This window comes from Vidua chalybeata, chromosome 3 (genome assembly GCF_026979565.1).
Source record: "Vidua chalybeata isolate OUT-0048 chromosome 3, bVidCha1 merged haplotype, whole genome shotgun sequence".
Taxonomy (NCBI): Eukaryota; Metazoa; Chordata; class Aves; order Passeriformes; family Viduidae; genus Vidua; species Vidua chalybeata.
This window is the reverse complement of record NC_071532.1, coordinates 30394247-30412137: the sequence shown is the minus strand read 5'-3', so window position 1 is coordinate 30412137 and position 17891 is coordinate 30394247. Positions and strand designations below refer to the sequence as shown.

Below are 17891 nucleotides of genomic sequence, written 5' to 3'. Positions count from 1 at the left end.
ATGAAAAAAAAACTTTGTTTTAGTCAGCTTTAAAAGCTGACTCCAGATTTTGACATGGTCAGATACCCCATGGGTGTTTCTAGCTGGAACGTTTTGCTAGCGGGAGGTTCAGTCACAGCTTCTTCCTTTGGCAGCAAGGAGAACCTGACTGGACTCTCTTAGGACATAGCTGAGAGTAATACCAACACTGTCATAACTAAGGAAAAAAAATTTTTCAAGAGTTTGAGTTTTTGACTAATTGTAAACAGTTCAGTGTTTGTGTACGCCTTGGGGTTGCTTTCCTGTATTTGGAGATGACTGAAATAGTGGGAGGAAAAGAATTCATGAATAAAGTGTAGCATTTGAGGCAAGTGCTCTATTTTTAATCTCATACTTAAAAAGGAATTGAAAATTAAAGTTCTTGGCAAAGTATACAGAACTTATTCTGTGAGTTTAAGTCAATATGCAACATATAAGAGAGCTGTGCAAAATGAAGCATGTTGTGTTTTTAGGGTAAACAGAATAAGGTTTGATGAATCTTGTGACTGGATCATATTGTTGTTCTTGCTTTCTCTGAACAATGTATGTTGTTTCTAACAACCCTTGCCCTGGATCTGTTCCAATCTCATATAAAAACAGTCTTTTTCCAGAAGTGAAGACTGCTTTGTGACTAGAATAGCCAGATTTTAGCCTGTTACGTAAAAAACCAAACTAAACAAAAAGAGCTTTATTGTATTAGAGAGAGAAATGGAGTAATTCTTTTTTTAACTGAGCATTTATTGGATGATAATTATTCTCTGAATGCATCACTTAGAACAGGATAGGCAGATTTTTTGAGAATAAAAAATATAAATAATATTAGTGACTGCATTAACAGCTGGTTTAAGTTCAGGTGACTGACACATTCTGCAGATGGAGTGCCAGGAAACAAAATGTGATGCAAATATTGACCCTGCTGACAGCATGCTGAATGATGACATTATAATTCTATCACATATATTCTCTGTTGTGAGCATCACTTTGATTTCATTTTAACTTGACATTTAGCTTTCCCTCTTTTTAAAAAGGAAAGTCAGAATAAACATGAAAGCATTTGATTTGTTAAAATGTGTCTTTCTAATTTCTACATGAAAACATTTGCTTTGGCAGTCAATGTACCAGATGCTATAATATTTCACATGCAATCTTTATTATTAGCTTTGTTGTTCAATGATATGTCAGGCCTGGTATGTCACAGGAGCAGTAAGGCTGAGGAATATAAATTGGTACTATGTCCTGGAGTCATTTTAAACCATTGTATTTAACATATGTGACATGTCTGAGTTAGCTAGTGATTGAATTAAAGTTCATGATTGACACAGAATGCTCTGTTGTGACAGTGCTCAGGGCCTGCTACATACAGCAACATGTGTAGTCATACAGGAATGTCAGCTTCTAGCAGGTTTATTTTTTTTTTGGTATTTTTCTACTTTAAAATACTGTGGAAGGAAAAATGAAATTTAAAGGTGTGCATTTTATTTGCTTCTGAGTATTAGTCTGTTTCTAAAATCTGCTGCTCACTGAGTTTTCTTAGTATTAAGGTGAATATTCAGTGTTTCCATAGTGAGATTAGACTACGAGTTATCCACCAGAGTCCTCCAGGATCCACCACTTGTGATGTGATTTTGGTTTTAAATGTAGAGTCATATTATTCCATTTAAAATTGAATTCTGTGTGCAGGCAGCATTTATGCAACCAAATTTAGCTTTAGATCATGACTGTGGAGTTAAGTACCCAAGACTCTGTCAGAAGTACATGCATAGGGTTTAAGGCTGGAGTGTTACTGTAAAGAGAGTGAGTGTCTACATCCTTTTCTGCTGTTTGTGAATTAGGCATGAATTACTAAATTCGTCCTCTTTCAAATTAAGCTGAACACCTTTGTGTCACAAGTTGTGATTCATAATTAATTTAAAATTTGGATTGATAATGGGAAAAAAAATGGAATCTGAAGCATCAAAATAACTGCATAGAAATAACTTTTTCCATTTGTGATGTCTAGTTCTGATTGGAATCACTCTTAGATTAATTTATTGAGTTTTAATTTGGGTAATTAAATAAGGTTATTTCACCACCAAAATTCATGCTGTCTTGCATTATAAGTGTGCTTAAGATTAAGCTGGATCCTAAGATTGCACACTTCAGGAAAAATGTTATGCTACGGCATAATTTAATCTGTGTTTAAATTGTGGATGTTATCTGTACATGCTAGTACTTTGTGAACTGATTTACTGTACCACCATCCTGATTTGCTACAGAATGTCAAGCAAGTGCGTACACAAATGTTGATAAGTTTATCTTTTGGATATTTTGTGTGTCATCTGTCTCTGCCATTTATGTTTGCACTTAGATTCTGGCCATTAACCGAGGGGAAAATCTGAAGATCCTGACAGTGAAGGTCAACATTCCTGACGGGGTGAAGAATGAATTCTGTTGGTGGTGTGTCAATGAAAGGTCTGCATGGATACATATTCTTAGAGAAACCTCTTTTTTCTATAGGCAGCTGCATACTGAAGTGTATCTCATATGTCTTGTTGCATTAAGAGAACAAATTAAACAAATATTTATTAGATTAGATGAAATTAGCAAGTGGATAATTCTTATTCTTTATTTCCAATTGCAATAGCATTATGCTGAAAAGATCATGCCTTGGGCTTTATTTGCAAGTTCTGGCACTCTTCTTCAAGCAATTTTTTTTAAAATTTTTTAAAACATATACAAAGGCTGGTGAAATGTGAATATATTTTCAAATTGTAGTATGCATCACATCCAGTAGCTTTTACTGAAAGGACTTGGTAGAATCCAACAGAGCATACTCCAAAACTTTGAAAAATTGCAATGATTAAATTGGGCTATATCAGATTTTAGGTCTGTGAAGTACATAACTTCAAGTTTCACAAATGTAAGGAATTTCATGTTTAAAAAGAACTTAATGGATTTAACAGACAAACATAAATGTAACTGCTTTCAATGCATAACTCTCACATATTGTGTGAACCGTCTCTTGCATTTTGATCTCTGTTTAAGTTAGGAAACTGGACTGTAAAAACCAGATTCTTTCATTTCTTACTGATTTGTTCATATAAGTTGTCTGGGATTTTTAAGCCTGTAGTGAGATGTTTAATGTTGCGTAATTTTCAAGGTCTTTTGCAAAAGTTCAGGTTAACTATATGGGCTTTTTGCAATATCTGTTAGGTTTTTTTTTTTTTTTTTGCAAACTGGACCTTGATGTCCTCTGTTGGAGAATATTGTGATCCAAACAATGCATCTTCCCTGCATGTACAAAAAATTACTTTCTTGATAGTTTAAGATATTGGGCATTGTTCTGGTGGTGTCTTAGAAACTCCTTCCTTTGCATCTTAAAAATGAATAACCAAAAGGAGGAAAGAAAAATAGGAAGAAATGCACCTTTTAATGTGGAAAACTGAATACAGTGATACTGCTTTAGCATGTGTTTCTTTTTCACAACAAGTCCAAGAAATGGATGTGGTAAAAGTGTTCCTTTTCACTGTAGAAAATTAATAGGGCTGTTTCCCTCTGAAAAGGAGGATATAAGGCTCTGAAAGTATTAAAATATTTTTTTGGCCAGATACTGTTACTCTTAGATCATACTATGCTAAGTAATGTTTTTTGTTTCCAGGAAAGTATCAGGAGTCATAAACACACCTATTTCTTTCTACTTTTAGTACCTGTAGCAGAATTTGTCCTCCCCTCAAGATTTATATTCTGTAAGCAGAACATAGCTGTCAGTTTTGCTTTTACTGCATCTATGACAGAATTTGGAAGCACTGTGGACCACAGATAATGGAACAGCTTGTCACTGCTACACAAATAAAAGTGGGATGTTAATTGGGATATTTTTGGTTGGTTATCCTTTTGTGAGTCATCCTGTGATAAGAAGAATATTGACCTTGGAAGTGAATACATATTAATACTTAGCACTCATAAAGCCTTTATGCTTATGGCTTTTTACTCTTCAAGGACACTTTCCCACCATTATAAAACTTCTGAAGGAATAGTTTTAGTACATCTTTGTTCATTAACATTGAGGACAGATTCTGATCTTCCTCCTTAGATTGACAACTGTGTTATCAACCTGACAAATAGTATATGTGTTATCTGCCCTGCAAGCTTTGAAATGGTTGTCCAGGGGTGGAATTTGCATTATTTTCATTGCACTGATTTGCTGGTTAAAGCAGAAGGTTAATAACTTTGAGTCAATGGTTTCAAGACTTTGCAAAGGTGTTAACTAATTTGCTAGAGATCACACACACAATCAGTTGCAGAACCAGAAATGCAAGCTTGCTACAGAATTTGGCCAGTATTTTAGCCAGAAAACAGTATCACCTACTGCCTAGTGGATTAGTAGCAAATATTCTGACCTTCTTGTGTTCTTCTGAGACAAATTTTTTAGCATGAAGTGCTCCTGCAGTAGAAAGTAAGTTTGGAAGACTAGAATTCCTTATTGCATTGAGCTCTGTGTAGATGCTGTCTAAGAATATTGTACATTTTTTTGCAAGTTCAGAATGGTTATTAGCCTGTATAAGCACCTGTTTCCTTGCAATTTGGGTTTGTGTAGAAAACTCAGGAATATCCATATACCAGGCCCTATGGACTGTATTTTTCCCCAGAAAATGGCATCTCTGTGATTTGACAGTGAACCTACTTCCATTAACACTAGAACTCTACTGGTCCCAAAGACTTTATTGTGAAATTGAACAGAGAAAAATGATCAGTTAGAGAGCCAGAGAGGGGCTGCTTAGCTGGCTTTGAGTGTAGAAATAGCATGGAGTTGTTCCCAAATGGAATTGCAGCCTTGAAAATGAAATTTGATGTTTGATGATTTTTCTTTTCAGTTTCAAATTTCTCAGATCCTGTGTAAAGTCCATGGTACAGGCCTTAAAGGCTTGCTTTGTCTGTGGTTACTAACTTGGTACATGTTTTATTTAATGTTTTGGAGGAACACAAAGCTCTGCTGTTTGTCCTTCAGGTCTAAAACCCTAGCTGGGGTCTTCCTGGAACAGTTATTAATCAGTACTGGTGGTTCTTAACGTGGGCTCTGTTAATTCTGTTTATGTGTAGTTCCACTCTCTGGTGTCTCAGTAGTCTAAGCCATTTATGTTTGTTGTGGTCCCTGTTGGGAGCACTAGGACATGGAGAGCTGATGATCAGATTAAGATGATACTATTTGTCTGGAGCTTTTTAAAAATGTGGCTGCAAAAGCTAGATCTTGATTAAATAATCAAGAAAAATCTGTTCTTAGAGGGAAGCTTAACTAGGCTGTGATGATCTTTAAAAATATACACACATGATTTTGCTTTGCTTTTTGCAACAAATGGATTTTTCTCTTCTCTCAAGAAGTATTGAAATTATTGAACTACAGTATTTGCTATGATCAAACTTGCTGTTTGAATGTTTTCTCATTTGTAGCAACTCCTAACAGAATGTTACCTAAATTTTTACTTATCTGTAGTCGGGTAATAAAAATATCTGTTGTGATAACCTATTTACAGAGAAAAAGTTTAAGTGGCTTTAATGGATGGAAGAGAGGGGGAAACAGCTGCCAGGATTCCAAATTCATTCTTATTTGTGCTGAGGATGTTTTCTGGGGTAGTCATACTTGCACCTGTAAAACCTTAATGTTTATAGAATGTGATGGCAATAAGGGGATTTAAAGCCTTTCCCAGTTTTATATAGGTATGGAAAGAGTCTCTAGTTACAAATAAGTATGATAGAGCTATTTGCAAAAACTGTTAGCAAAGTGATGAGGTCATGTGGCTAAGCACTGAATTATAACCCTGAATGTTGTAAAAATGAGTGGTGAACTTAATTCTGCTCCTGTGTCTGTCTGCTCAATGCAGGGTTGACTCAATCACATATTTCTCAACTATTATATGCACAGACACTTACAAAAGCTGTTTCAGGAAGTTGCGATCCCCTTAGACAACTGAAAAGCTGTCTGGGTAGGAGCAATTTGGAATTCTCAGTATTTATGAGTGGCTGCAAGCAAACAAGATCAAAAGTAAAATTAATTCTGTTTTTGCTGCAGCTGGACACATTATGACTATAATTCTATTGTCAAAACATTGCAGCATGTTTCATTAAAAAAAAACCAAGCCATCCAAACAAAAAACTTAGAAAACTTGCATGAGTTTTTTTTTAATATATATGGGTATCTCCCATTACAGTTTGGAACCCCGACATGTTAAATAACACAATAAGTGAAGAAAACTGGGTTTTATCAATATTTTTTAAAGTAATAAAAAACAGGTGGACTTTAGTAGAAAATGTCAATAGTATTTGTTTCTGTTTGAATATAATATATCTGGTTGCTTCTCCTTTACCTCAATCTATTCTCACAGGGTGGAGAATCTCAATGAGTCAGTTCTGCTTGTTCGAGGACTCACACATAGACACAGAACCAACCCACATCACCCCACACCCTCCTTCATGGAACTTTGCCCTCAACAAAAAGATGAATGGATTAAATATCTAGGAAGCTTTGAGAGTGAGGTGTATTTTATAGCAAAATTGGAAGTACTTGTTGTTATAGTTATATAGTTACTGTGCAAGTCTCCCTAGAAAAGAGTTCCAGACTTCAAAGAGTTTGGCTTAGAAAAAGTTGGAAAACAGTGTTGGTTTTGTTTGGTATTGTTTATTTAATTTTCCCTTTCCCTATATTGTTATTTACACTTCAAATATATAAGTAGCAGGAAAATAGAGAAACAATTTGTAAGGTTTTTTTTGGCTTTTGTGGTTTAAGAACTGCTGCAAAATTAGTAGGAATTCATTTAGAAGTTGAATAGAGATACTCAATGCATTCCAAATGAAATTTGAGTTGGGTTTCATTTATTGGCATTAGTTTAGCTCCTTAATCTCCATCTGTGCATAGTTGTCTTTTTTCAGTAATTCTGCACTGACAATCACAGAAGATGTTTAGTCATTTTTCTAATGTATTGAGGAATAGCAAACAATGCAACCCTAAAGGTAATATAGAACCAAGTTCTTTGTTCAGTTATAATAAGCTTTGACTTCTCAAAGTGGAGAATGTTTTTTCTTATGTTGTCTTTAAAACATAAACCATAATTGTGTTCTAATACCTAAGACAAGAAAAGATAAGCCTGTCCAGTGTGTGGTATTAGAACTATGATCAACTTCTCATTCCTTTTATATTTGACTCATGATTTAGTTGCCTAATTATTGCAGTAATTCTGCAGTTTATAGGATTTAACAATGTAGAAGCCTTTCTGGAAGTTTCCTTTTTTATTTAGCTGTTTGCATGTGTTCTTAAGATATTTTTTCTTTATTTTTCTTTCAATCTTTTGCAGATGGAGACCAAAACAATTTTTAAAACCAGAATTTATGAGGCTACTACGGAGTTCTGTAGAGGATGCATATAAACGCCTTATATATCCTCTTCTCTGTAGGGAATTCAGGTAAGCCTGGAATAAATCTTTACTTTCATATTAGTGATTTTTTTTAGCAATTCCCTCCCCAATGCTTTGTTAGACTATTATATTTATCTATTTGAAAATATCAGCATGTTTCTAATCCTCTGTGCTTACAGAAGAAATTAACTATGTAGTCTTGGTTCTATAGATTTAATTTCTGACCCTATCCAATTTAGGCTACAGTAGAGAATTGATCTTTCTGTGAAGAAAGTTTACATGCTAGATACTCGTACATTTATCTAATAAAGTACAATTTAGAGCTATATTATCATGATAGTTGTATCTTTTTCTTGTAATAGCATAAACCATGATGTCACTGAATTTTTCAAACCTCTCTTCATGTCACAGCAATAGTACTGTCAGTGGCACTGTTCTGACTCACTCTTTTTTACCTGTGAAATAGAACTCAGTCAAGTATTGTTAGGGCTGGAAGCACCCCTGGTGTTCATTTTGTGGCAAACTAATTAGTCATACTGTTAGTCTGATCCTATTATGTGCATATTGTGATGTCTTTAGAGAAGTCAGTAAACTTCTTCATGGTGATACTGTAGTAATGATGTCATTGGATATCATGTCACTTCTTAAGATCTGTAATATTGTTCCAAATTTACAGAAAATTTAAAATTTACTATCAAATTAGCATGAATTAAATAGGGTATATTGTGGTGTAGTGTAAGAGTTTACCTAGTGGAAATTATTGAATATGTCGATTAAGTGTGTTATCTTCTAATAGCTGACAGTACTTATGGTGTGATTCTTCAATACCAGAGAAGCTCCTCAAAACATAGCATGCTTCATTCTAGCAAGGTCATCTGATACGTGACCTAAATGCTAAAGCTTTTTTTGAGATAGTTCAAAATGAAATTTATCAGAGACCCTATTTCTTGGACCAGAAATGTTGAAACGACTTGTATCAAAATGACATGCTGTCTAGTACCTAAAATCAGCAACCACATTGTGAAATGTTTCTTCTGTACTTTCCTGGGTGTGTTTTTGAGTTTGGAGTTGTTTTCCTGACACCTTTTCATGAACATCATTGCAAGAATGATCAGTTCTACCTCTCTGAAAGAACCATCAGCTCAAGATTTTAACAGCATGTATTTTTGGTGGCTTTTGAGCTTCTTCACTACAGTCTGTTGTGTTTGCTTATTGCTTTGCAAGCAAGATTGCTTCACCTCTTTTGATTAGTGAGCCTGGTTTTTTGTGACTTAGAATTTCACAGATTTCTAAAAATACTGAGTTCACTTACTATTTTGTGACCGCAATACATGTAGCTACTGTAGGGGAGATGCTGTGTCTATTGTGGTCAAAATGGAGAACATCTCATGGTGGAGAGTTCAATTATTGACTTCTGTCACATGGGAGTGAAAATAGTTGTCATTCCTAGCTGTCTCTACAATCAAACTCTTTTAAAATAAATAAAAAATACTTTTTAGTGGGGTTTGGTTTTAAAAGAACTAAGCAACCTGACATAGAAGTGCTTCAAGGCTTTTTTATTGTGTTTTTATTCAGTGGTTTGTACCACAGGACTGTAGTAGTCTGTGTTGTGTGTAACGCTTTGAGGACTGCTGGAGCAATAGGTTACTGAAGGTTTTCTGTTCTGTTAATCAAAAAGGAAAAAAAAAAAGCTTCCTTCCCTACTACTTATTAGGTGTAGCACACAAGTAATCAATGAGAAGAATATGAAGTTTGCTGCTGGTGCCTGAGGGGATGTCTGCTTAGGTTTTACTCTTTATGATGATGTTGCATGATCGGTGAAGTTTGAATAGGAAAATCTGAAACCTCTCCTATAGAGAGGAACTGAAAGCACCTGTCATTATTCTGGTCCCTGACCACTTAACCCTTATCCTCCTCCTATTTTCTTTCCGGACACACCAGGACCTGTTTTTTTCTGACTCTTGCAAAGGGCTGCTAAAGTATTCAATACCTCCTTTTAGCATTAATATTTCCAACCCACCTCCTGCTGTTCTTTTTTCTTTTTATTATCATTAAATGTTGGAACAGAAAGTTTCCAAGAATGTATTGAAATTGCTGGTGTTTCTAGTGATCAGAAGAAGAATGAAACTTGCCAGCAAGATGATTACCTTATTTATTGTTTAATTTCCTTTCTTCCATTCTGTCAGATATCATTTCTTGTATCTGGTATAATAATGTCCACTGTTGCTTTTGGCTCTTTCAAATACATTTTATCTTGTTGCAGTACTACATGGAATGATTCCATCAGGGTTTTATGCAACTGATGTGGCATGGGCATATTTTTTAATGGATAATCCTTTCATTATTTTCCATGCTTTCTTGCAGAGAGTGCTTTCTTGCCTCTGTCTTCAGGGACACAAACATTTCTCTGTATATCTTGTTTCACACCTGAAGCTAGTTTGCAGATATTTTTCCACAGAAGTGATTGCATCTCAGACCGTAATTGGGAATGTAGAATTTTAGATGGACTTCTTAGATGGACTGACAGGAATTTGCAGTGTGGGAGGACTTGGCCTTGTGGGCAACTGGGACCCTGTATCCTTGGGATAGGTGGAAAGATGGAACTTGGCCTGTCTTTGTGCAAAGCCTTTGGTCCAAGGGCATTCCATTCCCTTGTCTACAAGCCACTTTTAATCTTCATTTGCATGCATGGGTGACTGGTTGATTCTCTGTTATGTGTGTATACAGCAGATCCATACTTCTCTGAGGCTGAGGTATTTGCTTTTGTTTTCTCTGGTCTCTCATAAGTGGCATCTAATTTTTCTGTCTCTGGACTCCCCCTAGAAGCAGCTTGTTCTGTGGTTTAGATTATTTTTTTTTTAAATTTATTTAGAGAAGGGAAAATGGGAGAAGGATGCTGTAAGACTAAATGATTGAGAAATGGAATGGCAACTGAAATGCAGTGGAAAATAAGTGTAAATTTATACTTTCAAGGGGAAGTATACTTATCTTTTCATAAGTAAAGGTGTTAGCTCTGAGCTGTCCTGCCACAGGAGAGGGGCTTTGGCACTGGGGAAGGTAGCTCCACATGAGTGTTAAGTGCTCAGAAGATGAAATTATTTAGTTAAGGAGTAAAGAAAAAGAATCATTGACTTATTTGGCCTAAATTTGGAATATTGTTGTCCATTTTGGTCCACTCACATGAGGAGGGGGGGTAGGAAGTAGGAAAACAATTCACTGGGACTGGAAAAGGCCCAGTGGAATGAGGAATTAAATAATTTCTCTGGAAAGAAAAAAAAAAGGCTACACTATGACTTTAACTTGGAAAAAGAAGGACTTAGAGATAAATGATGTGTGGAGAGTGGTACAAGGTTTCTAGGGATAAATTTTTACTCCCCTCCATTGTAAGGCTTAGGGGAGCATAATAAAAAGAATCAGTTTCCAACCAAAAGGTGGCAGCTATTTACACAGTTTGCGATGGACCTGCAAAACTCACCGCCAACAGACTCTGTGGATGAAAGAAATTTATCTGTCTTCAGGAGGAGGTTGGATAGTTGAGCAAGAGCTCTATTATGAGCTAGTAAAGAGACAAGTCATGCCAAGCCCAGGAAATACTCTGGAAGCAGTTGTAGGCTAGGACAAGATTATGGGACAGATGCTGGTGCTGCTCCATCAGCTGCTTAGGCAACTGCTTGGAGACAGACTTGGGGGCAGAATACTGGAATAGACGGACAACTTAGCTGAACTGGTGCAGCCATTCACACATTTGGTGGTGATATAGAATGTCTGCTCTTTGCTGAGGGCACATTTGAACTGCTAAGGAGCCTTGTAATGCATGTATGCCCTGTACCATCTCTCTTTGAATTGTGTCTGTGATAATCTTATCTACCTGATACAGAAACAAAGAATACATGGGAAAAAGGGAGCCTTTTGCTGTTGCGCGTTTCCCTAGGAAATGTTCCATCAGTAATGTGTGATAGAGGATCTAGACCTCTCTCTGGACTACTTTACAAATGAGAGACAGTGAGGATTTATTAGTTCTTTCTGTGCCACTGTGGGATGAGACAGGGCTGAGCTGGTTGACTGGTTGGATCCTGGGCAAATTCAAGTCAGGCTTTTGAGTTCTTCCACAACCAAAACCAGCTTCATATTCCATCATGTCAAATAGCCCTTATGAGGGTTCTCTTTGAACTATTTGTAGTGTACTTGTGCAGTGCATTGATTGACCTAAACAACTTGAGTAATTTTACCTATTCCATTCTGATAGGGTTAGTAAACTGTAATGCAGTTTTTTTCCATTCTGTAGAAATAAACCAAGATAGTAGATTTTTTTCAGTGCTAGGTAAAAAGAAAAGGAGAATAAAGGCACTGGCTTTTGACTCCCTAAGTATTTGAGTTACTGGCAATGTAATGCATAGACAAGTGATAATGAGTACCTGCAAAAGAAAAAGAAATCAGAGAGGTGATGAATATTTTTGTACCCACTACTCTTTCAGTTTATTTTTTTTAAGTGCCATACTATGATGAAAATACTTGTCCTTGTCAGTCATTGTCTTGCTGGCCACATCTGACCAGAAAGATATTGTGAATCTTTTACATCTTAACTCAACAAGACTAATTTGTTTCTTGTGATACTCTGCAGTAAGTGTTTGTGCTTCAAGTCATCTAAGTCAATCCTTAAGGACTACCTCACTTCTTTCTGTTGAAGAGCATAACTTGGAAAAGAAAGGGAACATTGTGGTCCCAGCAGCTTTGCAGTTTGTTCTGCGGCATCAGAATACCCTCCTAGAAAAAGCTCAAGTCTTCACACATTGTGTTAAATGAAGCAATCCAAAGACAAAATTAAATGCCTCAGGACTCATGGTGTCTTAAAAATTAATTGGAGGGACCCTTCCAGTTTCTCTCTGGTACCTCTCAGTGTAAACCACCATCCTTTTTTTGCTGGATTATGATTTTTCTCTAGAACTGTGAAATTATGATGAATTTGATCCATGCCTCCTTCAAATCCACTTTTCTTTACATTTAGTATCAGCTTTTAAAGGAAGCTGTTCTTTGCTCAAAAGTATGAGTTGATGTGTGAATGGTAGTTGGTGGGTGTATGTTCTTACAAGTGTTTCTCTTGTACTTTTTATATTGACTGACTTTGTTAGAACAAGAATGAGATGATATATAGCTGATTCTTTTGAAAAAGGTGTCAACAACTTGATTTGAATTGTAACATTTAATTCAAGATGATGGATGATTGGAAAAAGCCTTACAACTTTGGTACAACTAATAAGTGTATTTGAAAGTTAATTGAAAGAAATATTTGGGATAATTTTCTTTTATTTCTATTCTTCTAAGATCCAAGTTGACATCTGATGCAGAGAAAGAGTCTGTGATGATGTTTGGGAGAAATCTCCGTCAGCTGCTTCTGACCAGCCCTGTGAGGGGCCGTGCTTTGATGGGAGTAGATCCTGGCTACAAACATGGCTGCAAATTGGCAATTATTTCACCAACCAGTAAGTTTCAATTCCAAACATTTTTGGAAGGACTGATAAAAGTATTTTTATTTAGAGTAAAGACAGTTTCAAAACCTACTTTTTTATCAAATTCTTTTTTTTTTTTTTTTGTAAAGCTTTTAGTGCTTTCCACACATCCTGTTGTATAAATTCCTTTCATCAGCTAGCTTAAGGTTAAATTTCTGGCACCTGGTTTCCAGTGACTTCTTTGGTGTTATTACTGCTCTCTTAAATAGAATTTAAAATGCCTTCTGCCTTCCTGAATACTGATTGAAATGATTGTACCCCTCAGTAGTCAGCAAAGAGAACACCTGGCATTTTTATTGTTTAACAAAGAATTTGAATTTAAATACTTTCTATAATATGGCTTTTTTCATGGCTAGTGTCTTGGACATCTGGACACTTTTTCAGCCCTTTTTGTTTAGTAGTGTGTCTGTTTAATGTAAGAAGTCAGAAGCCAGTTTTGCATTGTTTTTGCAAGACTTCTTAATTCACATATAGAACAGAGCCTTTCCACTTCATCCTATTCAGGGGATACACACCTCTTTAGGTGAAAACTATTTGTTTTCCTTTTATTTTGTTGTTGCTTTTTTCTTGAGAATATCCACCCCAGGAGAATGTAAAGAAAGGTGTGTTCTTTAGAAGGCAATAAAGGTTGGGTAAATGATTGAGCTTTCATTGCACCATTAGCTATCAGTACTGGTTTATACAGTTCTTTCCAAATGTGATAGATGGGATGATGACAAGACCTAGCATTGGAATTCTAGAACTCATGTACTGCATATCCTTAGATTTTCTAATTTTCATCACTTGTTACTGGATTTCTAAATTGTACTACACTAGAACAAATATTTTATAGTAAATTGCTCTTTTTCTCTGTGATATAATACGTTATATTTGCTAATAGGTTTAGATGTTCAGTACTTGTTAGGTGAATATGTCTGCAGGGAGCCACAAAATGTATTAACTTGTTTTCTTTTGCCAAAACATTCTTGTCCTATGCCAACCATACATTTCTTCTAAATGGATATAAAGATCAAAGGGAAAGATGACTGATTAAGAAGCTTTCTTTGTGAATCATCAAATGAACTTCAGTAGTTCTGTAGGATATAGCCTTTGGACCTTTGTGGATTTAATCAAATGGCTTTGCCTTTTGTTCTAGGTCAGATACTCCATACTGATGTAGTTTACTTGCATTCTGGTCAAGGATTTCGTGAAGCTGAGAAGATAAAAAGGCTTCTGCTACAGTACAAGTATGTAAAGAAACTTCCATTTATTGCTCTTTCTTACCAAACAAAATGAAAATCTTCACTATAGAATTACTTCATTTTGAGTGCAATAAGAATTTTACTGATTTAACTGGAGGTTTATTTTCTTTAGTCTAGTTCAGAGCTTGGTTTTTCTTTTGTGTTTGTGCTTTTGCAGTACATATGTTAGAAGCACATCAGATCAAGCCATGGCTATGAGTAAGGCTGCGTGCTATGAATGTATCCCCATAAAACTGTTAATCCATTTATTTTTGGGAATAGAAATTAGCATTCAGCTAAGAAATAAGTTTATCCTTCCTCTTCCTAGCCCCCACAACCCCCAAATCACTCATCAGTCTTTCCCTGTTCCAAAAACCACATTAGGGTTTGGTAGAGTTTGTCAAGCAAAGGAAATCCTGCAAAGGTAGCTTTCCAGATGGAATTACAAGCAGGGGCAGCATGATTAGAAGGTTGTGTCCAACTGTCTGTGGACAGACATCTGATCTACTGAGTCAGCTGCTGAATTACCACAGCATACAGTCCAGTTTGTCTATAAGCATTAGATTGGCTTTAAACAAGGTGATTTGGTGGCCGACTGGCTATGGTGTGGGGAGTCAGAGGTTGAAAACTATGATATTCCCATTAAGGAATTAAGATGCTGATTGCTTTGGCTTCTGCTCTTTTTCATGACTCATACCAGATGAGGGAAATACGAGGTGAAAGTGTTTGAGGACTTAGAAACAACATTCCATTTATTCATATGAAGTATAATTTTTGGATTTTCTGCTTACATTGCCACTGTACAGTCCCATTACAAATAAGTGAAAATTTTTGACTGATCTCATGAACTGTCTCATTGAAAACCTGTTAAAGATGCTTCTAGGAATGTTTTCTCATTACATCTGGGCCTTATGTTATCTAAAATCAGATGTATTGATCACTTTGGTGGATTGAATACTATGCATGAAAAGGTATAAAAGAATATTTGAGAATAATAGTTTGGTTTTTTAACCCACACAAAGCTGCAGCACTGTTGTGATTGGCAATGGCACGGCCTGCAGAGAAACAGAAGCTTACTTTGCTGACTTAATTATGAAGAAATACTTTGCACCGCTGGATGTTGTTTACTGGTAAGATCCCTTTGCTGGGCTATTATTCATTTGTTCAGCATATTTTAACCTAACAGGTGGTTTTAGATGTAATTTTGGAAGTATTTCTTTGAGCTGCCTTGTCCGTATTTGAGTCAAGCTTGACCCAATGTTCTAGCCAAAGAAAACTAGCTGTAGCTCTTTGAAGCATGACAGTAGTTATCCTGAGTCACTAAGAGAGACTCACTGAAGCATTTTATTTTTTCTTCCTGAGGTTCACTCTCTTGCTATTGTCATTGTAACGAAGTATGCAAGAATAGCAACACTAACTACTAAGGACCCGTTTGGCTTGTGTATTTATTTATTGATAAATGAGGTTTAACTGCACGTGATAAAGCTTCTGTTGTCTGCAGTATGGAATGCTTGGTAATCCTATGGGAATTAAATTTTCTGGAAATAATTAATATTCAATTAATTATTTATTTAGTTATTAATTAATAATTAAATGATTTCTGTTAATACCAAGTGGACAGTAGTGAATATATTTATCTTTTTCAGACTTCAAATTTTATCCATTGGTTTGTTGAATTTGTACTAAAGTATTCTTCTGTGGGTTTGTATGGAAACTGTTATATCACTTTCTTTTCTATCATGCAGAACTCTTCTCTTTTTTCTAATTCCCACCTTTATTTTTTTCTAAGACATTTTTTGTGATTTACCTTGGATTATCTTTTGTGCTGACATTTAACATCAATATTTAGTTTTCACCGTCTTAGCATACTGAAATAGGTTTTCTATATTTTTAAGAAGGTTATGGCCTTTTGCTGTTCAAACTATTCTATACATTTTAAAATGCCTTTTTTCATAAATTAGGAAGTGGCCTTACAGATATGTTTAACAAAATGTGTTATTTCTACTGACTTATGGTGTGATTGCACTTGTTCTTCTTTTCTAAGCTTCCCAAGTAAATTTGTGCAAGATTCCATTCTTAAATCACTCTTTTAATCCAGGAGATGTAGTAAAAGTTTTCTAATTGTATTTGTTTGCAAAGGGATGAGGCTATTCAAGCTTCTGAAAAATTAGGCATCCTCTTTACTGAGTCCAATGCCAAAACAGTGAATGTTTTACAACTGTAGAGAGTGCAAAACACGTCATACTGTGTGGATTTTGGCAAATGCTTAATTTCACTATTGTTCACTTAATATAGCTTAAATATCCATTATTATAACAATAAATGTTTCATCTGAAAGAGTAGTTTTCTTTATTTATTGACCATATACTAATTTACATAGGAAAAATATTTATATAATACTGTGATTGTTGTTTTTCTCACTGTTTACCTCTTCTGATTGAATATTTTCTCCCCGTTTATAATTCAAGATGACAAAATTTTCAAAGTAGTACTTCAGTTACCAATTCTTAGAACTGATAAAAGCTGTTGTGTAATTTGAATTAGTATAAATGCTGCATGGCAGAAGTCAGGTTAGCAAGTTTGTTGCTTTCTCTAGTAGTGACTGATGATTTTTTAACCTTTCACTTTCTCCAAAACTGATATTTGTAGCAAAAATCTACAACTGCAGTTATTTAACATGACATAATATCCTGAAAATTAACATAATCAGAAATATTTTTCTCTATATATTTATGTTGTTAATGGTTTTCTTGTGTTGGGCTCATATTGCAAAGAGCTAGTCCATACTTCAGAATTTGTATGCAGACCATTAGGTAGTTCACATTAAAGCAAAGTGATTTTTTTTTTCTTTGTACCTCATGCTGTAGGTGACATCTGGGGCTCTTGAACTTTGTATACTGCTGTGTGTGAATTTGTGTGTGAGTTTACAGACAGGCTGCATTTGCAGTGCTTGTCTCTCTTCACATTTTGTCAGTCTGTACTGAGTTTTTTTTCTGTAAGGATCAGGGTTCCCATATATCCCTTTCTGATAAACTAGCTTCATGTCCATTTCATTGCTTTATCCAGTGTTGGGGTTTCTAAGCCATGCTGCTGAATCCAGCTCTTTTTTCCTTTCTAGCTCCAGAAAGCATTCATCTCTTTGGTATTTCTTAGTAGCAGAAAGGAATGATGAGTCCAACCTCCACTTCTGATAATCCTGTGAAATGCCTGGAATTTATGTCAGTCTGAGTTAAAAATGTGATACTTGCTAAAAGAGGAGCAATTAGTACAGTGTTCCTGTTTGAGCAATAGGTGAGAGTAGGTGTACATTGGGATAACTGCTGTACCTTTTGAGGGGAACTGTGAAAGGTGACTTGGAAGAATGTGCCCTGCTGATCCTCTTCTTTTTAAATAGTAAAGTCCTCTAGAGTATGTGCTTTCAGATCACAAGCAGATTTTCTGCTTCCATGTTCGAAAGTCTTCCCTGGATTAGGTTGTTTTCTCATGATAGGCTTTTTTTAAAAATATGAGCACTTTGTTTATACATAGGCTGAATACACATCTCTCATCAGTTCTATGGAAACCTGTGTATGCTTTTGGATGAAGTGATGTTTATGAATTGTTTTTCAGTTAAAGTCTATTAGAAATAATTTCAGCATTATTGGAACAGTTAATTCTTAAAGAAGGCCTGCTTCAGCAGGTTGCAGTTGTAAGTAAAGAATGGATTTGCTAATCAATATAGTTTTTGAACCGTGGGAAAAACAAAGCAACAAAGAACCCCA

The 17891-nt window shown here is 35.5% G+C and overlaps 1 protein-coding gene across 1 annotated transcript in view; it reads left to right on the top strand.

Annotated features, from left to right (window-relative positions):
- Positions 1–17891, top strand: part of SRBD1 (S1 RNA binding domain 1) — a 123517-nt gene that overhangs the window by 17941 nt on the left and 87685 nt on the right. The window contains exons 12-16 of the mRNA XM_053939647.1: positions 2366–2469; positions 7344–7451; positions 12726–12883; positions 14046–14136; positions 15153–15260. Coding sequence (XP_053795622.1) covers positions 2366–2469; positions 7344–7451; positions 12726–12883; positions 14046–14136; positions 15153–15260 — 569 coding nt within the window. The remainder of the gene's footprint in view (positions 1–2365; positions 2470–7343; positions 7452–12725; positions 12884–14045; positions 14137–15152; positions 15261–17891) is intronic.